The sequence below is a fragment of the Macaca mulatta genome, chromosome 6, assembly GCF_049350105.2.
Source record: "Macaca mulatta isolate MMU2019108-1 chromosome 6, T2T-MMU8v2.0, whole genome shotgun sequence".
Taxonomy (NCBI): domain Eukaryota; kingdom Metazoa; phylum Chordata; class Mammalia; order Primates; family Cercopithecidae; genus Macaca; species Macaca mulatta.
In genome coordinates, this window is record NC_133411.1 from 1,538,955 (window position 1) to 1,564,743 (window position 25,789).

General features: G+C 50.2%; 1 protein-coding gene and 1 pseudogene across 2 annotated transcripts; one reads left to right on the plus strand and one right to left on the minus strand.

The window, feature by feature from the left end:
- LOC144341360 (uncharacterized) lies at positions 1-1,702 on the minus strand (annotated as a pseudogene).
- EXOC3 (exocyst complex component 3) lies at positions 968-25,759 on the plus strand. 2 transcript variants are annotated; one of them, XR_003730088.2, is made up of 13 exons: positions 968-1,025; positions 3,994-4,193; positions 5,500-5,719; positions 11,696-12,377; positions 15,652-15,769; positions 16,670-16,795; positions 18,151-18,251; positions 20,662-20,772; positions 20,859-21,009; positions 22,874-22,996; positions 23,658-23,898; positions 24,226-24,353; positions 25,195-25,759. XR_003730088.2 is itself a non-coding variant. In NM_001260656.1 (13 exon segments), coding segments are annotated over 12 exon segments (2,238 nt in total). In that variant the 5' UTR covers positions 987-1,025; positions 3,994-4,049; the 3' UTR covers positions 25,367-25,755.
- The last annotated feature ends 30 nt before the right edge of the window (positions 25,760-25,789 follow it).

Here is a 25,789-nt window from a genome sequence, read left to right on the forward strand (position 1 = left end):
TGCGACCCCGCCCTATGCTGCTGCCACTTTCCTTGTCTCTGCTGGCTTCTCTGCCACCTTCCAGACCCTTCCTTTTGTGTGGCCGATTTTCGGGAGGGGCCAGGGGCACAACCTAGCAGCTGCAACCTATGAAGGACTTTCTTGTTAGTTGGTGCATCCTTTATCAAACAGACAAACCCCGAATGCTGGTGGTTTAGCACGTGCTTTTTCCTCCTGGTGAAGCCAAACGCTGGCCGTGGGCCTCTTTTCCAAGCAGCGACTCAGGACCGGCCCTCTGCAGCAGCGGCCCAGTGACACACATTCATTCTCCAAGACCCGCGCCGCTGGGCCTCTGAGGGGCCCCAGAAACATCCCGTGGCCACCCATCCCAGGGCACTGTTCCCACGTGGGTGCCGATGACTGTGCTCCTGCAGGGGCTGAGTTCGTGTTTGGGTCCAAGGGGTACCCAAAGCCGCTAGTCTGCTGGTGGCAGGCAGACAGACGCTTGATTCCCAACTTTCCCCGCTTTCGTTTCCTCGTTTACTGAATGCTCGGCGCCCACCTCAGTCCGCGGCAAAGGTGGGACGCCCCTGCCACACTGCAGTGCGGACGGCAAGGCCAACATAAAGACATGAGGCGTCAGCAGAGGACGGAGCCACAGCGGCTCTGTGGCTGTCTTCTCTCCGGAGGTCGGGAAGGGAACGGAGAGAAAACGCAGGCAGCCACGCTGGGCGGAGGCTTCCAAGACTGCGCCGGCCCTGGGGAAGGGCGCACGCGGGGGTCGCCGGAGGCAGCGAGAGGGCCTGAGTTGGGGGGGCTGGGACGGGCAAGGAGACCCCCACCCCGGCAGTTACCATGTCCTGCTGGGGAGCGGCCACGGGGCAGGTCTCCGAGCTGAAGTCGCTCGGCCAAGAGACGGGCACCCGCCCCGCCCGGAGGGCCGGACCCATGCTTCCGGCGCCGTTGCCGGAAGCGGAAGTACCCGTTCGCTGTCCACTTCCGGGACTCCGGAGGCGGTGGCTGAGGCTGCGGCGTAGGCTTAGAGGGTGAGTCGGCGGCAGGTCCGGACGGCCCGCGGGTCCCTGGGCGGTGGTCGCCGTGTTTCATCCTTGCTCTCCCTGTCTCTGGCTTCCGCGGGGGCGCGTAGGGGGAGGCCGGACCGGGACCTGGAGGGTAGGGAGGCCGTTCCGGGTCCCGTGGAGTATCCCGCTCGTGCGAGTGTCCTCGGCGCAGGTGTTCCCTCGGCGCAGGTGTCCTACCCGGCACATGTGTCCCCCCAGGCACAAGTGTCCTTCCTGGTGCAGGTTTCTCCTTGACGGTGTCTCCCCCGCACCAGGCGCAGGTGTCCTTCCTGGCGCAGGTGTCCCCCCTTCGGAGCAGGTGTCCCTCCTTGGGGCAGGTGTCCCTCCAGGCACAAGTGTCCTTCCTGGCGCAGGTGTCCTCCAAGGTGCAGGTGTCCCCTCAGGCACAGGTGTCCCCCCAGGCACAAGTATCCTTCCTGGTACAGGTGTCCCCTTGACGGTATCCGCCCCCCCAGGCGCAGTTGTCCTTCCTGGCGCAGGTGTCCCCTCTCGGACCAGGTGTCCCTCCTCGGAGCAGTGTCCCTCCGGGCACAAATGTCTTTCCTGGTGCAGGTGTCCTCCAAGGTGCACGTGTCCCTCCAGCGGAGGTGTCCCCTCCGTGAGGTGCCCCCCAGCACAGGTGTTCCCCTCGACGCAGGCATCCCCCCGGTGACGTGTCCCTCCCGGCGGAGGTGCCCGCCCGGCAGAGGTGTCTCCCTGGTGCAGGTGTCCCCCTGCCGCAGGTGTCCCCCTGGGTGCTGATGTTCCCCTCAGTAGGGTGTCCCCCCCGCTCGGTGGAGAGACTCACAGCAGAGCCAGCGCCAGGGAAAGGCAGTCAGAAAGACCCTGGTAGGGGTTGAACCTGGGTTTCTATTTGTGGCTTCTGAGTTCCTCTTTGGCTTCTTGACCCAAAATCTTTAGTCTTCAGGCTGGGATGAAAACCTCTGCGTTGTGTTTTTTAACTTAAGGTTTTCCCTTTTCCCACATTAGTAGCTTTGTTCTGACTCCAAGGTGAGCCTGCTTCTGCTTCCCAGCTCTTCACTCACATCGCCTTGGCTTCCACCCACAGCATGACAGACTTCACTCCAGCCTGGAGATGGGTCCAGTCACCTCACTGTGTGCACCAGCAGAGTGCTGGGTGTCCACTTCTTGGGTTGTTATCCAGCCCTATAATCAAAACCATGCAGACTTTAATGTCAATGGAAATGCTGATGATAATATCCAAACAAAATAAGAAAACAAAAGTGTGCACCTGCGAAGTCATAGAAGCAATGGAACGTTAGCTTTAAAAGAAACTCAAAGGGAAAAAACTGGAAGGAAACAAGCCCTGTTGGAGGGAGTTGCCCAAGTGTCAGGATTTAAGGGGAGTTGCCTGAGTGTTGGGATTTAAGGGGAGTTGCCTGAGTGTCGGGATTTAAGGGGAGTCGCCCTGAGTGTCGGGATTTAAGGGGAGTTGCCCGAGTGTCGGGATTTAAGGGGAGTTGCCCGAGTGTCGGGATTTAAGGGGAGTTGCCCTTGAGTATTGGGATTTAAGGGGAGTCGCCCTTGAGTGTCGGGATTTAAGGGGAGTCGCCCTTGAGTGTTGGGATTTAAGGGGAGTTGCCTGAGTGTCGGGATTGAAGGGGAGTTGCCCTTGAGTGTCGGGATTTAAGGAGAGTTGCCTGAGTGTGGGGATTTAAGGGGAGTTGCCCCTGGGTGTTGGGACTTTGTATTTTTGTCCTGTCCAGATTTTGTACATTGTATGCCTAATTTCGTAATCAGAAAATAAAGAGAAAGGAAAGGTTGCAATGTAGGTCCAGATGAAAAAGGAGAAGAGAGGGGTCTGAAAGCATGTGGGCACGGAGAATGAAAAATTCCAGGAGAAGGCGAATCTTGTTAATATTCATGAAGATGAAAATCGAACAGCTGAAATCAAGGGGAACAGGTGTATCAGATTCCCGCATTGACCAGATGCTCACCAAGCAGCTGTCTTAGCTCCCCGAGGAGGACGATGGTGGAGGGAGCATGGAAGGCAGGCTTGCCTGCCATCTGAGCACCTGTGGTCTGCATCGGACCTGCATAAAGGAGGGAAGCGCAATGTTTTCTATGGCAGTTAAAAAAGGGGGAAATGGGGTTTTGGATACCCAAGACAGTAATGAGTTTTTTTGTTGCTGTTTGTTTGTTTTTTTTGTTTTTTGAGACAGAGTCTTGCTTTGTTGCCCAGGCTGGAGTGCAGTGACGCAATCTCAGCTCACTGCAAGCTCCACCTCCTGGGTTCATACCATTCTCCTGCCTCAGCCTCTTGAGTAGCTGGGACTACAGGCAGGCGCCACCATGCCCGGCTAATTTTTTTTTGTATTTTTAGTAGATACAAGGTTTCGCTGTGTTAGCCAGGATGGTCTCAATCTCCTGACCTGGTGATCTACCCACGTCAGCCTCCCAAAGTGCTGGGATTACAGGCGTGAGCCACCGGGCCCGGCTGACAATAGTAACTTTTATAGGGAATTGTGGGGCTTGTGCTGGGCCTCCAGCTGTGGTACCTATTTGGGGGAGATGTCTGTGCTGCATTTGTCTTCACTGAGGGTCCTGGTACAGCTGCCCACAGGCCTGGCCAAGGTGCTGGGGGAAGGCTCCCGAAATGAGAAACCAGCCCTATCTTGGGGAGAGATGTGCCTTGGAGACTGACATCTACATGGTGGGTGGTTTGGGACCCACATCTAGAATCTTCCAAATGTCCATGTCTCTCATGCCTATGAAACGCACCTGCTCTCCCCTTAAAGGTTTAACTTCCCCAGGTTTGTGTTACGAAGGTTTGTTTATCTTATCAAGGAGTTCCTCATCCTAGTTCAGCTTTCTTTGAGGTTTCCTGGATTAATGATCTCAGACGCTCTCCTTGTAGCTCCATTGTGATCATCTGATTGTTTGGGGGGAGGTTTTATACCTACCATTTCTAACAACCTAACAACCCCTGCAGTTCACACAGAATACCTCTAGCATGAACACTGTGAGGATTCCACCTGCTTTTTGACCATGAAGGAGACAGACCGGGAGGCCGTTGCGACAGCAGTGCAAAGGGTGGCTGGGATGCTCCAACGCCCGGACCAGCTGGACAAGGTGGAGCAGTATCGCAGGAGAGAAGCACGGAAGAAGGCCTCCGTGGAGGCTAGATTGAAGGTGAGGCCACCTGCTCCACTCCCAGGCAGCACAGAGCCATCTGTCTTGGGCTTCAGGTTCCTGCTTGACATCACCATGCTGATTTTGCTAAACTAGCCTTTGTGGTGATGTGCAAGGAGGCAGAGCTGGACTTTCTTGAGCAGTTAGTTACTTTCAGCAGTGCATTACCAATCAGTAGCTTTGCTTAGAAGACAGTGGGAATGGTGAAAACAGCAAAGGAACAACCTTTTAAACACCCTGAGGCCGGGCACGGTGGCTCATGCCTGTAATACCAGCACTTTGGGAGGCCGAGGTGGGCGGATCACCTGAGGTCAGGAGTTCAAGACCAGCCTGGTCAACATGGTGAAACCCTGTCTCTACGAAAATACAAAAATTAGCCAGGCATGATGGCGGGTGCCTATAATCCCAGCTACTTGGGAGGCTGAGGCAGGAGAATCGCTTGAACCCAGGAGGCACAGGTTGTGGTGAGCCGAGATTGTGTCATTGCACTCCAGCCTGGGCAACAGAGTGAGACTCCGTCTCAAAAAAAAAAAAAAAAAAAAACCAACCCAGAAACAACAACAAAAACAACACCGTGAAAGTGACTATTAAGTTTTTTGTTTTTTTTTTTTGAGACAGAGTCTCGCTCTATCGCCCAGGCTGGAGTGCAGTGGCCGGATCGCAGCTCACTGTAAGACTATTAAGTTTTTAAACAACACCAGAGGAATGAGAATTAGTCTTATTTAAAGCTCTTCTACAGAGCACCACTGGAGGGCATTTTGTTCAGATTGTTTTAACTCACCTTTAACACAGAGTGGATCTGAAGCTCGGGTGCCGATTCTTTCCTGTGGGTCAGCTGTCCTGAGGCCAAGTATGGTCCTGGCTGAACAGCAGGAACCCCCCACCCCAAGCCAGTGAAGTCCTGACCGTTCTCTCTGCCTAGATGAGACCTCTTGGGAAACTAGGGTGCCTGGGGAGAACATGGGTGACATCCTTCTGAGGGTACCATAGCAGGCCACGGCGCAGGGCAGACCCGTGGTGGTGTCCGGTGTCACCAGGTGTGAGGCTAGATGAGGAGTGTCCTGACGTTTTCTCATCAAAGCTTTAAAATGCATCATTTTTCTGTTCCCAGGCAGCAGTGAAACAAAAAGTTACATTGTGAATCAATTAAATCCTTGTTAATTTTATTCTCTTTTCTGGGTATTGACTATTTCCTGCTACTCAGTGGCTCTTTCCTGAACTTGACCCTTCCGGGGAAGATTTGTTCTTCAGGAGGCAGCACATGGCTGTCACTGGCTCTTCTCACCCGTGTGGCGTCTCTCCTCAGGCCGCCATCCAGTCACAGCTGGACGGGGTGCGCACAGGTCTCAGCCAGCTCCACAACGCCCTGAATGACGTCAAAGACATCCAGCAGTCACTGGCGGACGTCAGCAAGGACTGGAGGCAGAGCATCAACACCATCGAGAGCCTCAAGGATGTCAAAGATGCCGTGGTGCAGCACAGCCAGCTCGCCGCAGCCGTGGAGAACCTCAAGAACATCTTCTCAGGTACCAGGCAGATGCTCAAGGCACTTGCCATGCTCACACCTGTCTCTGCATGACTCACTGAGTGCTCTGTGTGCAGTGTGCTTTGCAGCCCGCACTGTAGACCTGTAGACGGTAAGCGTGACTCTTGTCTGCTCAGCGTCTTTTTTTGAACGTGGATGGAAGTGATGAGCTGAGCACGTAAAGGCTAGAGGAAGGCTTGTAGTTCAGTGTCAGGACAGAGGCCCAGCAAACGCAGTGTAGAGGGAGTCCCTGGCTGAGTGTCGTTGCCTTGCCTGCGATGTGGCTGTTAGACTCTGTGAGTGCAGAAGAGTGAAGGTGCCGCGGCCCATGCTTAAAAGGAGCTGTGGGAGAAGCCGCCCTGCACATGGGACAGAGCAAGCAGATTCCAGAGCAGAAGGGATGAGGCGAGCAGCAGCTCCCAGGCGGCAGGAGAAGCATGTGTGCCCAGGCCAGGGCAGAGCTGGGGCTCAGTGCCGTGGGGGTGTGACCCTTTCAGTCTTCTCCCTGAACGCCTCAGAAGGATGCCAAGGGCCCAGTAACCTGTCCCTGAAAGGTGCCAGCTGGCCCTGGGTGGTGGCTCCCAGCATTTGTGTTCACAGTCTCTTCCCACTTGCTGTGACGGGAGCTGCTTCCACGTCCTCGCCTTGGTCCCCACTCTGTGTCAAGGTCAGCAGCATCCTTCAAGTCCCCAACCTCAGAAGCCTTGGCAAGGTCTGATTCTTTCCCTTTCTTTGTTCCTATCTGGCCTCTTGGCAAGTTCTTCCTGTTCCTCTACCCAACGTCTCTGCCCTGATGTCTGCATGACACTTCCCCGCCCGCAGCCGTCACGGGCCCCAGCTTGCCCTCCACACTGGCTGTGCTGCATCATCTGATGCTCGTCAGCTCCCGAGGCCACGTGTGAATTGGCACGGTTCTCCCTAGCTGCCCACAGCACACCTTGGTAACCTGTGTCCTGTCCACCCCGTCCCCTCCGCCCTCCTCTTATGCTTGTGGCTGCAGCATTGCTGAGCACCTTGTCCCGTTGCTTTGTGTGTGCCCTTCTTCCAGGGCGTGATCCGCAGGGTGACATGTTTGGCTGTGGTCTGCATCTCTTTGTGCATGCCCAACACAAATGCCACAGTGATGCCAACTCAGAAAGCAGCTCTTCTTGGTGACTGTGGACCGCCTGGAACTGGAACAGAGTCCCTCGACGGAGTCTCCTTGGTGATGCTCAGCTGGCACCTTTCTAGTTCATTTCCTCTTATTTCGTATTGGCTGGCTACATTTCCTTCTGGTCTTTTAAACTAATGCCTAATGACCAAAAGGTGCATTACTGGAATTAGTTTTTTTTTGTTTTGTTTTGTTTTTGTTTTTTGTTTTTTTTTTTGAGACGGATTCTTGCTCTGTCGCCCAGGCTGGAGTGCAGTGGCCGGATCTCAGCTCACTGCAAGCTCTACCTCCCGGGTTTACGCCATTCTCCTGCCTCAGCCTCCCGAGTAGCTGGGACTACAGGTGCTCGCCACCTCGCCCGGCTAGTTTTTGTATTTTTTAGTAGAGACGGGGTTTCACCATGTTAGCCAGGATGGTCTCGATCTCCTGACCTTGTGATCCCCCCGTCTCGGCCTCCCAAAATGCTGGGATTACAGGCCTGAGCCACCGCGCCCGGCCTGGAATTAGTTTATCTACAGCAGTTGGAAATAATTTCCTTTGCTTGGTGAACAAATGAGCCTACGTGGTATGCATGTTTTTTGTTACGGATACATTTTCATTGAGAAGATGTGCTTTGGGTCCCTTCAGACTTGTCTCATTGCCTATAATTCAGTAATGCAGTGTACACAGCTCCCCTCCTGCATTCTTTCTTGTGCTAAAATGTACATACACAGTTTGCCATCTTCACCATTTTTAAGTGTACAGTTGGGGACTATTAAGAACGTTCACATTGTTGTGCGACCATTGCCACCTCCATCTTCAGAATTCTTCATCTTGCAGACGTGAACATCTGCACCTATTAAACACTGACTTGGCACCCTCTGCCCAGCTCCTTTTCCCCAACGTTCTGCCTTCTGTCTCTCTGAACTAGATGACTCTGAAAACCTCATAGAAGTGGCATCACATATTATCTGTCTTTCTGTGACATGCTTATTTCACTCAGCATGATGTCCTCAGGGTTCTTCCATGCTGTAGTATTGCAGAATTTCCTTCACTTTTAAGGCTGAATAATATTCCGTTGTATGTATGGACCGCATTTTGCTTCTCCGTTTGTCTGTTGGTGGACACTCGAATTGCTTCCACATTTTAGCCATTGTGAGTAATGCTGTAGTGAACGTGGGTGTACAGATATTTTACTTTTATTTATTTCTGGTATGTACACACAAGTGTAACTGCTGGACCGTGTGGTCATTTATGTTTAAATCTTTGAGCAGCTGCCAGACTGTTTCCTCCAGGGGCTGCAGCATTTCAGTTTTCCACCAGGAATGTGCGAGTTTTCTGATTCGTCTGCATTTTCATTCTTCTCTAAGTTTTTAAAAATGTCCCTTATGGTTGGGCGCAGTGGCTCATGCCTGTAATCCCAGCACTTTGGAAGGCTGAGGCGGGCAGATCACCTGAGGTTAGGAGTTCGAGACCAGCCTGGCCAACATGGTGAAACCCCATCTCTACTAAAAATGTAAAAATTAGCCGGGCATGGTGGCGGCAGGTGCCTGTAGTCCCAGCTACTCGGGAGGCTGAGGCAGGAGAATCGCTTGAACCCAGGAGGCAGAGGACACAGTGAACCGAGGTCATGCCATTGCACTCCAGCCTGGGGGACAAGAGCGAGACTTTGTCTCAAAAAAAAAAGTCTCTTATGTTTCCTTTTTTGCCTCATTAATTGTTTAAGAATATGTTGTTTAATTTCCATAAATTGGTGAATTTTACAGTTTTCCTTCTGATACTGATTTCTAACGTCATCTGCTGAGTTTGGAGAAGGTACTTTGTATGATATTTATCTTTTAAAAACCTGAGTCTTAATTTGAAGCCTAATCCATGGTCTGTCCTGAAGACTGTCGCATGTGCATGTGAGAATAGTGTGTGTTCTGTTGTTGGGTGTTCTTTCTGTGTCTGTTCAGTCTGGTTGGCTTGTTGCATTGTTCAAGTCCTCTCTTTCCTTGTTTAGCTTCTGTCTACTTGTTCTGTCCATTATTGAGAGGGAGATATTGAAGCCTCTTTTAGCTTCTGTCTGCTTGTTCTGTCCGTTATTGAGAGAGAGTTATTGAAGCCTCCAACTGTTACAGAAATGAATGTTTCTCCCTTCAGTTCTATCCATTTTTGCTTCATGTATTTTGATGGTCCGTTAGTAAATGCAGAAATATTTGTAATTGTTACATCTTCTTGCTGAATCTTCTATTAATACATTATGGCCTTCTTTGTGACTAGTTTTTTTTTTTTTAAGTCTATTTCATATTTATTAGTATAACCACTCCTTTTCTCTTTTGGTTATTATTTACGTGGAATATCTTTTTCCATCCTTTTACTTTCAACCTATTTGTGTCTTGGGCTCTAAGATTAGTCTCTGGTGAACACGTAGAGTTGAATCATGTTTTATTTTTTAAATCTGTTTTGTCCACCTCTTCTGATTGAAGAGTTTAATTAATTTTGCCTACCTCTTTTGATCGAAGAGCTTACATTTAAGTGATTACTGATAAGAAGGGACTTCTGTCATTTTACTGTTTGTTTTTTATATGCCATATAACATTTTTGTCTCTTATTTCTGCATTTCTTTTTATTTGTGCTTTTGATTATTTTGGTAGTAAACATTTTAATTCCCTTCTTGTTTCTTTTGTGTATATTCTATAGCTATTTTCTTTGTGCCTACCATAAAGATTACACTTAACATCTAACATTATCTCACTTTAGTTTGAATTTATATCAACGTAACTTCAGTAACACACAAAAATTGTCCCTATGTGGCTTCATCTCTACTAGCTTTGGGTTGTTCATTTCACAGAATTACATCTTTATACATTGTGTGTCCAAAAACATAGACTAATAATTGTTTTTTAATGCATTCATTTTAAAAAATTAGGTAGAAAAACAATGTGGAGTTAGAATCCAAAGTTACAGTGTTACTACCTTTTAGACTATTTTTTAATGTATTAGTTTCTTTTTTATTTGCCCCTTTCAACCAGAAAAATATTAGTCTCTTAAGTCATGCAGAAAACAAAGTGATGAGTTAAAAACTGAAGTGTTAATAATACTAGATTTTATGATTGTCCATGAATTTACCTTTTTTGAGACCTTTACTTCTTCACATGGCTTCCAGTTTCTCCCTAGCATTCTTTCTTTTCAACCAGTGGGACTCCATTTAAGCATTTCTTGCAGGACAGATCTTGTGGTAACAAGCTTTTCAACTTTTATTTGGGGATGTCTTAATATCACTGTCACTTTTGAATGACAGTTTTGCTAGATTTAAGGTTCTTGGTTGACAGTATTTTTCTTTTAGCGCTTCGAATATGTCATCCCACTGCCTCTGGCCTCCAAAGTTTCTGGTGAGAAATCTGATCTACTCATAATCTTATTTAGGAGCCCTTGTTTCTGACAAGTTGCTGCTCTCAAAATCTTTCAAAAGTTTGATTAAGTTGTATCTTAGTGTGGACCTCTGAGTTCCTCTTGCTTGGAGGGCATTGAACTTCTTGGATCTTCATATTCATGTCTTTCATCAAATGTGGGGAGTTTTCAGCTATTATTTCTTCAAATAATGTATTGCCCATTTCTCTCTTCTCCTTCTAAAAGTCCCACTAAGCATATGTTGGCCTGCTTGATGGTGTCCACAAGGTCGCTGAGGCTCTGTTCACTTTTCTTCAATCTTTTTTCTTTCTGTCCCTGATACTTGATATTTCCCATTGTCCTGTCTTCACTTTCACTGATTCTTTCTTGCACCTGCACAGATCTGCCTTTGAATCCTTTCAGTGAATTTTTCATTTATTGTACTTTTCAGCTTCATATTTTCTTTTTTGTTTCCTTTTGGATTTTGTCTCATTATTGGTATTTACATTTTGCTCATACATGTTTCTTTCTTCACATCTTTTAGTTCCGTATACATCTTTAAATAGTTGTTTTAGAGTCTTTGTCTAGTAGATCTGCCATCAGATCTTTTACAGGGACAGTTTCTTATGTTTTCCTTTGAATGGGCCATACTTTCTTCTTTCTTTGTGTGCCTTGTGATGTTTTTGTTGTTGAAAAATGGACACTTGAATCAAATAATGTGATAACTCTGGAAATCAGATTCTTTCCCCTTCCCAGGTTGATGATTCTTGTCTTTGGTTGTTGTAGGCTTTCTGTGCCAAGGCGCAGCCTGAAGTGTGCACTTCAAGGTCATCTCAAGTCTTTTCTGAGCCTGTGCCTTTGCCTGGGCATGCATTGGCCACTTCTGAATTTTTCCTGTAAATGCAGTTACTTTTGAATGTCTTTATTTATATATAAATATCTGGCTTTCAAAAAGGGGGACAGATGAAAGAGGTGGTGAAGACATTGGCCCTTTAAAATTCCCTGGAGGTGTGCGGGGGCGAGGAGGGGCCTGTGAACAGGGGAAGATGCAACAGTGGCTGCTCACCTCTTCGCACCTCTGTGGTCAGAAGCAGCAGTCAGTGATCAGAGTACAGATCTCTGGTGTGGAGGACAGGGTTGTTTTTGCCCAGCTAGGCTGCAGACTGTGTTTAGGAAGCTCCAGGAACACATCAGCACATGCACAGCTGCCTGCGGGGCAGGACGTGGGGCCTGGGTAGCCACTGCCCAGCTGAGAGCTGCAAATGCCCAGAGTTAACCACAGTTTACAATTTATGCCTTCAGTAGACTCCAGAGTTCCAAAGATAGTTACCTCAGACACATCCTGCCATTGCAGTTGTTGTTAGCTAGGGAGATGGCTTCCTGCTCTGCCGTGTTCCTAGAATGCTGCACGCAGGCAGCCTTTTATGTGGTGGTGGTGGTGGTGGTTTATGTTGCTGTCTTGTGCCTTTTCTCTAGTGCCTGAGATTGTGAGGGAGACCCAGGACCTAATTGAACAAGGGGCACTCCTGCAAGCGCACCGGAAGCTGATGGACCTGGAGTGCTCCCGGGACGGGCTGATGTACGAGCAGTACCGCATGGACAGTGGGAACACACGTGACATGACCCTCATCCATGGCTACTTTGGCAGCACGCAGGGGCTCTCTGATGAGCTGGCTAAGCAGCTGTGGATGGTGCTGCAGAGGTCACTGGTCACTGTCCGCCGTGACCCCACCTTGCTGGTCTCAGTTGTCAGGATCATTGAAAGGGAAGAGAAAATCGACAGGCGTATACTTGACCGGAAAAAGCAAACTGGCTTTGTTCCTCCTGGGAGGCCCAAGAATTGGAAAGAGAAAATGTTCACCATCTTGGAGAGGACTGTGACCACCAGAATTGAGGGGACACAGGCAGACACCAGGGAGTCTGACAAGATGTGGCTTGTCCGTCACCTGGAAATTATAAGGAAGTACGTCCTGGATGACCTCATTGTCGCCAAAAACCTGATGGTTCAGTGCTTTCCTCCCCACTATGAGATCTTTAAGAACCTCCTGAATATGTACCACCAAGCCCTGAGCACGCGGATGCAAGAGCTTGCATCGGAAGACTTGGAAGCCAATGAGATCGTGAGCCTCTTGACGTGGGTCTTAAACACATACACAAGGTAAAGCTAACCTGGCGCCTGTGTTGTCTCTTAGGTAGAAGCCGTGTGTGAGAGGGGTTGGCAGCCACTTGCCGGAGAGCCAACCACAGGGCGTCACTCTGGGCAGGTGCTCCGGGCCCACGGCCTTGGTTTCTGGCCAAGGGGCGTCTTCTTTCTGGTCCACCTGCTGGTGCCCAGCCTCTGATGTTTGAACACTGTTGTGCTTGGGAGGGATCTCTGCTCTTGGCCTCCAGCCCCGTTGAGCTTGACAGGGTGCAGCTCCGGGCTGGGCCATTATCCTGTCTCACCGTGTGCTGACTTGTTTCCTTATGGTGACACCCCGAAGCAGGCGTGTTTTTGCCCATTTTACAGGTGAGGACACATGGTCCCAGGTGGGGCTGGGACTAGCACATGGCCACCCAGCTGGGGAGGAGACCACCACATCACCTCCCTGGCTTCCAGCAATCCTGGGTTTGGTTTCTCTTCACCAATATCCTATAGCAGTGAGTCTTTCAAAAATAAACAGTTACAAGTCTAGATAGTTCGAGAAAACTCTATCATCCTTTTTGTATCCTAGCACGAGGCTTTGTCACTTCACATAAGGGAACATGAACCACTCTGTGCATGGATTAATTGGAAGTAGTGTGGAAACGGTGCAGTGGTGGGGCATTCTGAAACTCTTTTTTTTTTGTTGTTTGAGACGGAGTCTGGCTCTGTCGCCCAGGCTGGAGTGCAGTGGCCGGATCTCAGCTCACTGCGAGCTCCACCTCCCGGGTTTACACCATTCTCCTGCCTCAGCCTCCCGAGTAGCTGGGACTACAGGCGCCGCCACCTCGCCCGGCTAGTTTTTTGTATTTTTTAGTAGAGACGGGGTTTCACCATGTTAGCCAGGATGGTCTCGATCTCCTGACCTCGTGATCCACCCGTCTCGGCCTCCCAAAGCGCTGGGATTACAGGCTTGAGCCACCGCGCCCGGCTCCTGAAATTCTTTAAGATTAGGTAGCTGCAGTGAAAATTTATTTCAATTTTCCATGGTTTCATAGATAGAAAATAATAATAAGTCATGTATTGGAATAATTCTTTTTATTTTTTTGCCTATCTTATCACTGCAGTGGAGAAATTGAATAAACCTCCTTTTTTTTTTTTTTTTTAGCAGTGAGGCATTTTTTTTGGTGCTTTGTTTGTTTACTGGTATCTGCTTATAGAGAATTTGCATTTCAATACAGAAAGACAGAAGAGAAAGGAAGCACCCCCTGCAGAGAATGGTCACCGTGGCTCTCTGCACAACCGTGGCTCTCTGTGCAACCATGGCTCTCTGCAACTGTGGCTCTCTGTGCACAACTGTGGACTCACCTCCCCTGGCTCTGCCACTCATCCTCATGGCCGCCCATTCTGTAGCCTTGACCGTGCAGGCCTCCTGCTCCGTGCCTGGTGTGTCAGCAGCCCCATGAGGCAGGAGGCAGGGGATAATGTGCCCAGGTCACACAGCCAGTGAGTGGGAAGCTGAATTCCAATCCTGTCCCTGGGCCCTCCCAGGCCATGGCCACTAGACTAGGCCGTGCATGGGAAGCTGGATTCCAATCCCGTCCCTGGGCACTCCCTGGCTGTGGCCACTAGACTGGGCTGTGCGTGTGTGCACCTTGCACAGTTTGCGTCTTGATTTTGTCTTTCCACGTTGTGAGTGTTTTTCTGTCCTTGGGGAGTCTTGTGAGTTCCATCACCCCGGCCTTTCTCAGGGGAGGTTGAACATTCCCGCTGGAAACATTCACACACGGAATTGAAGTTCTTGGGCAAAAATAATCCAGATTAAATAAAAGTCTTTTAAAATGTGCAGAATTTTAGGAAGCACTTTTTTACTCAGGAAGCTCTTGGATTTCTTATAGTGGACTGGCCCTTAATCATTTTATTCAGTGTTACTCTGAGAAAGTATTTAGGGTACATAGCATGAGGCATGTTAGTTGAATTTTCTGAGTGGTCAAACCTTAAACTTAAAAAAATGTTTTAATTTTAATTTTTGTGGGTACATAGTAAGTATATCAAACCTTAGCCTTTAAAGAGCCCAACCTCATACACAGATAATAACTTTTTATTTATTTATTTATTTATTTGAGACGGATTCTCACTCTGTCGCCGAGGTTGGAGTGCGATGGCGTGATCTCGATTGACAGCAAGCTTCGCCTCCCGGGTTCATGCCATTCTCCTGCCTCAGCTTCCTGAGTAGCTGGGACTACAGGCGCATGCCAACACGCCCGGCTAATTTTTTTGTATTTTTAGTAGAGACGGGATTTCACCATGTTGGCCAGGATGGTCTTGATCTCCTGACCTCGTGATCTGCCCACCTTGGCCTCCCAAAGTGCTGGGATTACAGGCTTGAGCCACCGTGCCCGGCTGATAATAACTTTTTAATGAAAACTTTTCCTGAAGTGTAGCACGTATTTCCTGTCTTCTGGGCAGTAGACTGGATGTAGTTTAGGCTGTTCTTGCAGATACATTTTTATCAGTAATGTCCTGTATTCTGCTTTCCAGTCATCAGCCTCTGCAGAGCACAGTGATGTTGACTGCAGTGGCTTGTTTCCAAAGTACAGCACAGCTGCCCCTCCATACCCAAAAGGGAGGGATTCCAGGAGTCCCCTTGACTGTCAAAATCCTCTGGAGCCTAAGTCCCCTTTATAAAAGGGTATAGTGTTTGCATGTAACTTGTGTACATTCTCTTTCCTGCTCTAAATCATCTCTAGATTACTTATAAAATTAAATACAGTGTAAATGCTATGAAAATAGTTGTTGGACTATATTTTTTGAAATTTTTATTATTTTTTATTGTTGTTTTTCCCAAATATTTTCAGTCTGTGGTTGGTTGAGTCAGTGGACATGGCGCCCATGGCTGTGGGGGCCGGCTGTGCTTGTTGTTGTTTTGACTGAGTGCGTTTGTTTATTCAGTGCCTCCTGTTTGCCAGGCCCTGCCTTGGCTCTGGAAGTGCAGTGAATAGAACATGTCTTCCCCACAGGGAAGTCTCTTCCGCATTTGAGCCCTAGCACCTTATGAAGCTGGCACAGCAGGGTGAGGCTGGGGTTGGAGGGACTCACGTGGTCTCAGAGCCAGTGGGTTGACCCCACGGAGACCCCAAAGCCCTCGACCCCTGCCCTGCACTTTCCTCTGAGCCGTGGGCCGGCTGTGACCAGGAAGTCTCCAGGGTGGGTGGACGTTCATGTGTCAAGTGAAACAGCCTCGACACACTTGGATGTGCTCTTCTATGTCTGTCGTGGTTTGTCATTCACGTTCCTGGTTCTCCCATAGTACGGAGATGATGAGGAACACGGAGCTGGCCCCGGAAGTGGATGTCGGCACCCTGGAGCCATTGCTTTCTGCACACGTGGTCTCTGAGCTGCTTGACACGTACATGTCCACACTCACTGTGAGTAGGGCCGGCCTGCGTGCCATAGACCACCGTGCTGGTTGTACAAGTAATTGGGCTTGGCAGCAGGCAGGAGGCAGGGTGGGAAATGCCTTCGCATTGACTTCCTAGGGTACGTTGCTCAGTTGCCCAGGCTCTGCTTCCAGGCCCTGACAGGTCCGTTTGCTAGAAGAGGAGATCTGGGCCTGGATCCGAAGCTTGTCCTCTGCTGGAGATGTGAGCCTGTGCCATCCTCGGCAGGCTGGCCAGGGCCCAGGATGTCTGAACCGTGTGTGGCGGCACCTGCCAGCTCTCGGCTCTGAGTCCCAGGGTCAGGGGGGGTCAGTCAAGGACCAAAGGGCAAGTCCATTTGCAGCTTGGTGACCACCAGGTGGTCTCAGAGTGAGAGGAGGGGGTCAGCAGGGTCTGCTTCTTAGACAAGGGTGTGTCCACCTAGCAAGGCAGCATTGTGACCAGAAGCAGAGGTGTCCTCAGGAGCTGGGGAAGGAGTGCTGTCTTCTCTTGGGACATGAGCTGCTGTGGTTGCTGAGTCTGGGCAGAGGAACAGGCCTGACCGGACCTGACTGGACCTGGTCAGCCTCGTTCTCTGTACACCTGGGACTCAGCGGCCTTGTCCTCCAGCATGAGGTGCAGCCAAAAGGGCATCTAGTTTCTTCTCCCTCTTTATCTGTACAAAGGTTCCAGTTAAATCCCTGCAGGCTGCCGTGGGCCCTGCCTCCCATGGGGGTGGCTCCTGGGTCCCTGCTCTGGAGTCCTCATTTGGGAACGAGGACTCTGGTGCCGTGTGTCTGGTTTCTGGAGCTGTGCATGCAGCCGACCAGGTGATTGGCATGACCCTCAGGCACCTGCTCTTCTCTCTTCTCTTCTCTTCTCTTCTCCATCATGCTGAACTTCCTTTAGTCAAACATCATCGCCTGGCTGCGGAAAGCACTGGAGACAGACAAGAAAGACTGGGTCAAAGATACAGAACCGGAAGCCGACCAGGATGGGTACTACCAGACCACACTCCCTGCCATCGTCTTCCAGGTATCAAATGCAGGGGATTGGCACAGTTCCATTTCCTAGTGGATAGTAGGACCTATAGGTTTTACAGAGTGACACAGATACCCGGGATCTTCATCCGCAGAGTGTGGTGAAAATATTGAGAGCCCTGCCTGGTGCATCTAAGTCCTCTGCTGTCTCTGTCTCTTTCTCTCTGAAGCTGCAGAAACCTGGGACGATACTTACCAAATAGTTTTGCCCAAGGTCACTTTACTTTTCTGACTGGGTCTTTATGGGTTTGGACTAGAGCCTAATTATATGTTATTTATGTGCGACTTTCAAATGTGAGTTTGTTTGGTTGATATCCAGGATTTGTCCTAAAAAATGGCACATGATTGAGTCTAAACAGGTAGATTTTGGGAGCGTCCATTATTTGTTTTGAGACGTAGTCTCACTCTGTCGCCCAGGCTGGAGTGCAGTAGCACACAGTCTTGGCTTACTGCAACCTCCACCTGGTGGGTCACGGCGTCCATTGGCTTTCAAAGTTGCTTTCCTGTTCGTTGGTTAAGGTTCTAAGTATTAGACTCACTTGCATTTTTACCACAGATTCACTTTCCAATGCCCGAGCCTCACTAGGTGTTAGACCCAGTGTGTTCTCACCACGGATTCACTTTCTAGTGTTTGACCACCCTGTGTCCTGTTTTTCCTGCTTTTTTTTCTTTTGGCTCATCATGTGTTTTAATTTGAGTGGCATTGCTGAGGGATGGAGCCCAGTTGTGTTAGAATCCTCACTCAGGACTCTGGTCAGGCAGGAGTGAGGGCTGGTGGGTGACATTTCTCTCTGAATGATACCGTTGGTTATTGACAGGCTAGTCCAAACCCATTCCTTTGTTTGGAAACGGATGCTGTGAGAAACTCTGTGAGGAGAGCCCAGTGAGCTCTGTCCCCTTGTCCTTCCTCTGCCTGTGTCAGCTGCTGGCAGGGCCTGGCACACCCCAGGTCCAGATTCTTAGGAACTCTGCATCATGACGGTCACAGGGCCAGGGAAGGTGAGTCAGCCGCCTGAGGGGCGCCATCCCTGGTGAGGCTTCACTCCACACATTAGAACTCCAGTCACGTAGTGTGAGGACTGACATGGCCCCCATGGGAGAAAGCAGTTTGCCAGGAATTAAGAAATAAGTCACTTGGTACTTTCCCAGGTGAGAAAGTTGTTTTTGTTTTTTTGTTTTTTGTTTTTAAAACTAACTTTGTTACTTTTCAGGTGGTTTCATTTTTTTTCTCTGAATTTGTACTATCCTAAATGCCACTTAGCAAACGCGGGTTTTATATAACAGCAAACCTGCACTCTTAGTACACTCCTGTAAGATTATACCAGAATTAATAAGTTCTCCGATTTTTAGATGTTTGAACAGAATCTTCAAGTTGCTGCTCAGATAAGTGAAGATTTGAAAACAAAGGTACTAGTTTTGTGTCTTCAGCAGATGAATTCTTTCCTAAGCAGGTATGTCTTTTTGCCAGTGTGCTAATGTACAAATTGAATGTTTTTAAAAATTAGAAGCAAACATTTTTTGATCCTACTATGCCTGTTATTAAAAAAAAATTAAGCCTATAGATTCCCCACGTGTCACTCCTGTGTTCTTCAAAAGCAAAGGGAGGGAGCGGAGCTTCTGGATCATCTTCCCCTTGAGTGGACCACATGCCTCCTTGGGCTCCCAGAGCCTATGGGTTGTGACGTCCTTAGTGATGCACCGGATGACACCAACTCCGTTGGAGTCAGGCTCCTCCCGTCGCCTGTTCTGAACTTCCTCGGGGTAGGGGTGGCGACTCCTGCTGCAGGGCCCACTTCGCAGTGGGGAGGGTGTCCTCGGCCGAGCTGGCCTTCCTCAGAAGGGTTCCAGGCAGCCATGACCTGGCACACCACCCTCCCCATGAGTTGTTGATGATAATTTTCAAACCTATACAGATGTGGAAAGAATGGTGTAAAAAACTGCTGTGTTCACCATCGTGCAGTCCAGAAGCCATCCCCTCCAAAGCCCCCTTGCCTAAACTGTTCTCCCCTGCCCATTCTGCTCTCTCTGCTGAAATACCTTGAGGCAAACCCCAGGCACTGTGGCATGGTATTTATGACCCTCTCTCAAGCCACTGCAGTGCCATCAAGTCAGAGACATGCACAGTGACTCCATGGGGTCATCCAATGCCAAGTCTGCATTTGGGTTTTATCTCAAATGTGTCTTTCGATAGTTGTGAATCAGATCGGACTGCATCACATGAGGGCTTAGGGTTCCTAGGCCTCTGGTAAGCAGAACAGCCCCTTCCCTCCTTAAGCTGCTGCTTGTAGATCTCTGTAGAGAGATGTCCCTCAGCCTCGTCCTCAGTCTGCCATCAGCTCCTGAGCCAGATACTGGCTCCGCAGGCTTGGATCCCACTTATTGGCAAGTGTGTCTTCCACGATGTGGCACATCAGGAGACGTGGCATCTGTAGGTCCTGTCCTGGTGGCTTAGATACTAAGCCACACTGCCCACTCAGAGTTCCCATCTGCCATCCATCGATGGGGGTCATGCCCAAGTCCCCACTGGCAACCCGTCAACAGGGGTCACAGCTGAGTCGCCACTGGCCCTCCATCCATAGAGGTCTTAGCCAAGTCCCCATTGGCCGTCTATCCACAGAGGTCATGGCCAAGTCCCTATTGGCCATTTGTCCATGGGGATCTTGGCCTGAGTTTGTTTCTTTGGAGGTCATTGTCATTAGGTTAGATTCTTCTATAAAGAGACCGTCCCTGATCACCCTCAGCTTTTTCATGACCTGAACCACACTTTGGACAGAAATGCTGACTTCTTTCCCTTTAATTGCCAGCTTTCAGTTTGCTCCTTTCTTAACATCTCTTAGAAATAGAAACAGTGTTTGTTGTACAATTCTTCCACTCCCATATGTGCTTGAGAATGCCCACAATAAGTTTAAAAATAGAGCAGGTCACTATCTCTGTGTGTTTTCTTGACGTTTCAAGTGTGTTTTTAATTGGATGACTTGAGGGACAGTTTCTGAAAGGGACATTTTACCTGACATTTGGTGATATTCTTAACACTATGAGTTTCTAGGTGAAGTGTACAGTAAATAAGATAAAGCTTTCCCAGTTCCTCATAATCAAATATGTAGTATATTTTTACAATCAGAATGCAGAACCATATTTTTTCTTTCTCCTTTTTTCAGTTATTTTTTACCAACTCCTCAAAATTTTTATATTTTTAAATTGTTTTTTAAGAGACAAGGTCGGCCGGGTGCGGCGGCTCATGCCTGTAATCCCAGCACTTTGGGAGGCCGAGGCGGGTGGATCACGAGGTCAGGAGTTCGAGACCAGCCTGGCCAATATGGTAAAACCCCGTCTCTACTAAAAATACAAAAATTAGGTGGGCGTGGTGGTACACACCTGTAGTCCCACCTGCTTGGGCAGCTGAGGCAGCAGAATCACTTGAACCCGGGAGGTGGAGGTTGCAGTGAGCCGAGGTCGCACCACTGCACTCCAGCCTGCGTTACAGAACAAGACTCCATCTCAAAAAAAAAAAAAAAAAAGAGATAAGGTCTCATTAGGTTGCCCATGCTGGAGTGCAGTGGTAGTTCACTGCAGCGCAGCCGGCAGCCTTTGACTCCTGGGCTCAAGTGGTCTTCCTGCCTCAGCCTCCTAATGAGCCATATTTTAAAGCCTGAAGTGAAGTTATTTTTTGATCCATTTAAGTGATCAGCCTCTCTGTCCTTCCATTAGTCTGGATCGTCTAAAGATTGTTTTATTTTTAGAGGCTCATCCGGTCAGATGTTAGTGAAGTGAAATATCAGGCCAGGCATGACGTCAGCATGGCGTTTGAAACAGCTCCATGTTGTCCTTAGTGCTGTTTGACCGAATCCTGTCTGTCCTCAGATATAAGGATGAAGCGCAGCTGTATAAAGAAGAGCACCTGAGGAATCGGCAGCACCCACACTGCTACGTTCAGTATATGATAGCCATCATCAACAACTGCCAGACCTTCAAGTGAGTGTGGCCAGATGCTGTGATGGGGGACCAGTGGAGGCTGGCCTGCCCAGCCGCTGTGTTGAACCTGAACCATTTCCTTGCAGAGAATCCATAGTCAGTTTAAAAAGAAAGTATTTAAAGAATGAAGTGGAAGAGGGCGTGTCTCTGAGCCAGCCCAGCATGGACGGGATTTTAGATGCCATCGCGAAGGAGGGCTGCAGCGGTTTGCTGGAGGAGGTCTTCCTGGACCTGGAGGTGGGCCTGGCTCTTTCCTTCTACCGTTTTCGGGGCCAAAGCATGGTGATTCCTGACTGCCCTCTGGGACACAGGCTGTGAACTGTACCGTGCGGACGCCATCCGGGGAGCCGGGCTGTGCACTTGCATTCAGGTCAAATCGCTCAGAGCGCCTCCATTTTCTGTGATGCTGCATGCTTCGTATGATGCAGGGTCCTTATGCACAATTCAGTAGGTTCACCCAGTAAGTATGAGAGATATCAGACAATTTAGTGGATTACAAAATAGAAACAGATATGTAGGGACCTGTCAAAAAGTCAAATTGAGAGTGCATACACACACACACACACATCATCTCCCATAGATCAGTTTCGCTTTTGAATATAGATACACAAAAATCATTAATAAAATGAATTTAATATTGTATCAAAGGCATAACCTACCATGAAACGTAGGGGATATTTCAGAAACATAAAGATGGTTTAACATTATTTAGATGTATTGGCAAAAGTCAGAATATATTTTAAAAATAAGACCATGTAGGCCAGGTGCGGTGGCTCACGCCTGTAATCCCAGCACTTTGGGAGGCCGACATGGGCAGATCACCTGAGGTTGGGAGTTTGAGACCAGCCTGACCACCATGGAGAAACCCCGTCTCTACTAAAAATACAAAATTAGCCGGGTGTGGTGGCGCATGCCTGTAATCCCAGCTACTTAGGAGGCTGAGGCAGGAGAATTGCTTGAACCCGGGAGGCGGAAGTTGTAGTGAGCCAAGATCGTGCCATTGCACTCTAGCCTGGGCAACGTGTGAAACTCCATCTCAAAACAAAACAAAACAAAACAAAAATAAGACCATGGCCATCTGGTGGTCCTGCTAGAAAGGTGTTCCTGGGATGAGGGGTGGGATTGGTTGCTGATTTCATCAGTGGTTGTGCAAGAGAACAGAAATGTGTGTGAAAGTGTCCCCAAAGAGGCAGACACTTGTAACTTTCGCAAAAATGACTTAGAAAGCAAGAAGGAAATATTTACATTTGAAATTATTTCAAAATTTAAAAAGAATATATAGAAAAATGGACGAAGGACATGAACGGCCACCTCACATTAAAAGCAACACCAGTGTCCTCACCATGAAAGTAGACGCCCAGTCTTATCCTCGAAGCAATGAATGCTCAACAGGACCTGCCTCTCAGTAGGCTGGCAGGAGCCGGAGATGCGGATGCCTCTCAGGCTTGTTGAGGGCGTGAGAGAAAGGGGCTGTTTGGATTCTGTGTGGGCCTGAACTGGATTGGGTTTTGGAGGGCAGCTTGGAAATACAGCCATTGTAGTTTTAATTTGTAACTTTTACTGGAGTTTTAATTTGTATACTTCTATTGGAGTTTTAATTTGTATATTTCTATTGGAGTTTTAATTTGTATACTTTTATTGGAGTTTTAATTTGTATACTTTTATTGGAGTTTTAATGTATATACTTTTTGACTGAAAAATTCAACTTTAAGGAATTTCATCAGTAGAATTATACAGATTCACTGTTGCATTATTGCAAAATGTGAAAAAAATTTAAATGTCCATCAATAGAGAATTGGGCAAATAAATACAATAAATATATGTAGCCATTAAAGGTAAAATGTATACATGCACAGATATTTCCATCTTTAACATGTCATTTTGTGAAGCTCATCACAGAAATTGTAGTATAAATCTCCTATACTTAAAGTACACATTTGCAGATTATATAATCGAATCTTTACCTGAGTGCGCATTGCTGTTGTAATTAGAAAAGCAGTGCCATGTAGCAAAGGCGCACGGAAGTGCCTCCCTCCCACACGCACTCAGCCCTTGTGGGACGTTGAGGTGATGATTTCTATGATCTGTTTCTGCTTTTCAGCAACATCTGAATGAATTGATGACGAAGAAGTGGCTGTTAGGATCAAACGCTGTAGACATTATCTGTGTCACTGTGGAAGACTATTTCAACGATTTTGCCAAAATTAAAAAGCCATATAAGAAGGTAAGAAGGTGGGACCTAGTCCCCTAGTCACCTTCACGGAGGGCTCACCTCTCACCCTGCTCAGAATTCAGCATCCAGTGAGCCCCTCCGTGAGTGAACGTTCACTCGTTGTCCTGTCAGCTCAAGGGAGGCAAGAGGCTCTGCGGACGCCGCCTCCCTGGGACGCGGCTCTGGTAAAAGTGGCGGGGGCCCTGTGGCGCCCACTCGAGGTGGAGGGAGCTGTGGTTCCCGGACAGGCCCGTGTGCCCCATATTCTTGCCCCTCCACGCACCCCAGGGGTTTCTTTCCACTTCAGACCCTCCTTCCTGCAGGACCTAGGTTCCTCTTTCCTCCAAAATGTCTGCCACGTTTGGCAGATGCTGCCGTCGTTATCAAAGGCAGCAGCAGCCACTGACACCGGCCCGTCTGTGGACCGAGTGCTGCTGCGCAGCACGCGCCTCACCCACGTCTGTCCTGCTGGTGCAGGGCTCCGGGTCACGGTCACTGTTCCCCCCCCCCGAGCCCCCGCTCCTCCTCTGCGGTGAGATTCCCAGAGCCGTGGCGAGCGAGGAGTGGGCCCAGCCTCCGGGGAGCCGCTGGCAGCCCCGACCTGGGTTTAAATGGAAGTGCTCGTGGCCGCCACAGCCGCGGAGCCTGCCGCTGACCGCGTGTTTCTCCCCAGAGGATGACGGCCGAGGCGCACCGGCGCGTGGTGGTGGAGTACCTGCGGGCCGTCATGCAGAAGCGCATCTCCTTCCGGAGCCCGGAGGAGCGCAAGGAGGGCGCGGAGAAGATGGTGAGGGAGGCGGAGCAGCTGCGCTTCCTGTTCCGGAAGCTGGCGTCCGTGAGTGTCGCGCCGTGCCGGGTGGGGAAAGCCCGCCGCCCCGCAGCCCCGTTCAGCCTCCGCCCCGGACTTTGAGCCGGTAGATGAGAGTGCGTGTGTGTGTCAGGCGGGGCCCTGGCTCCGGGTCCTGCCTGAGCTTGTGGTTGAACACGAATGACCGCGGAGGCAGGCGCGGCGCGGGCTCCCTGAGGGACGCTTCCGTCTGTCCCGTGCTTCGAGGCGCTGGCCGCCTCCCACTGACGCGCCCTCACCCAGACCCAGGCCGTTCCTGGGCTTTCAGAGTAGATCCTGAGGAGTCAGGGGCAGAGGGAGGTTCCCAGTCAGGAAGGGGCTCAGCCAGAATCCGGCCGCTCCCGGGGCGGGGGGACAGCCCAGGGCGGCTCCTCACATTCCTGCTGCCTTCCAGGGTTTCGGGGAAGACGTGGACGGATACTGTGACACCATCGTGGCTGTGGCCGAAGTGATCAAGCTGACAGACCCTTCTCTGCTCTACCTGGAAGTCTCCACTCTGGTCAGCAAGTATCCAGACATCAGGTAAGGGATGCACGTCTGCCTTAGAGTCCTTCCTTCCGTCGCAGGGTGGGTGAGGCTCCCGGTTGGCCAGGTTAACCCTGCAGCACGGCAGGGGTTCAGGTGCGGGGAGCAGAGCGGCTCCTGTGTTGCCTTCCGTCGGGCCTGGGCTGCGGTATGGGTGGGTGGAGCTCGCGGGGCACACCCGGGTGGGGACAGTGGGGGCAGGGGTAGGGTGGGGGCAGGGCTGTGACAGCTCTGCTGTGTCTGGTGGGGAAGATTTGGCCTGTGGAGTGGCCTGAGCGGGGCGAGTTTAGGAAGTTTCCTCTGTGCTCATGGTGGACTCAGTAGGGCCCAAGTGCCGCTCAGACCGGACACCCTCCGAGGACGTGATTACAGGGAGTCCCCAGTGCCAGGCTCAGGGAAGGGGACCCACGCACGTCCCCCCTCTGCCATGCTGGCTCCAGGCCAGCCTTCGCAGCCCCCGTCTCAGGGCACCTGCCACTTCCCCAAGGGGCCACTTCCGTGGCTGCAGCTGTGCCACCTCTGTCCCATCATCTTGCCATTTCTGGTTAAACGTGGAAAACGGGGTCTTGAGCTCTCCACAGTCTCTGCTCTGGTTGGGCGGGAACAAAGATTTATAAAAGCAGTGTTGAAAAATCTTTCTGCAGCTGGATTGAGAAAAGGCCGAGTAAGATGAAAACGCAGGCTTGTCTCCCGCTGAAAAGGGAGAGGCGCCGTTTGTCTGCAACTGTCCTCACCCCCTGCGTTCTGTGGGCTGGGGTGGTGAGGCCATGAGCCCCTGGCAGCGTGGTGCATCATGGGGGTGCTAAGCGGGCATGGGCTGACGCCTCCCCATCCCCAGGGACGACCACATCGGTGCGCTGCTGGCTGTGCGTGGGGATGCCAGCCGTGACATGAAGCAGACCATCATGGAGACCCTGGAGCAGGGCCCGGCGCAGGCCAGCCCCAGCTACGTGCCCCTCTTCAAGGACATTGTGGTGCCCAGCCTGAACGTGGCCAAGCTGCTCAAGTAGCCTCCGCCGGCCTGCCCCGCACGCCGGTGCACAGCCCCAGTCCCTGCCCTCAGAAGCGCGGGAAAGCCGATTGCTCTCCTTGGCCACATGTGCTGCTTTCAGCTGCACGGCCTGTGCTTAGGCGCCAGCTTGATACACCGGGTATGCGTGGAGTGAGCGTCCCGAGGCCACGTGCAGAGACCCCTCATTGTGCTCTCAAAGCCCTGTGTGCGCAGGGCTCTGCCACATAGCCTCTCTGGGGTGCTTGTTTGTTGCAGTGGTTGAAGGCGTGTGGGGCGCAGGGGACGTGCACCTCCGTGCCCCTCTCCTCCCTGGGCCTTCACTGCACCCCATCTGCTGTAAGTGCTCGAAACCCTGTCACCTAATTAAAGTTTCTTGGCTTCCTCAGAGAAATGAAAAGGCCACGCATTCTCTTTTCTGGTG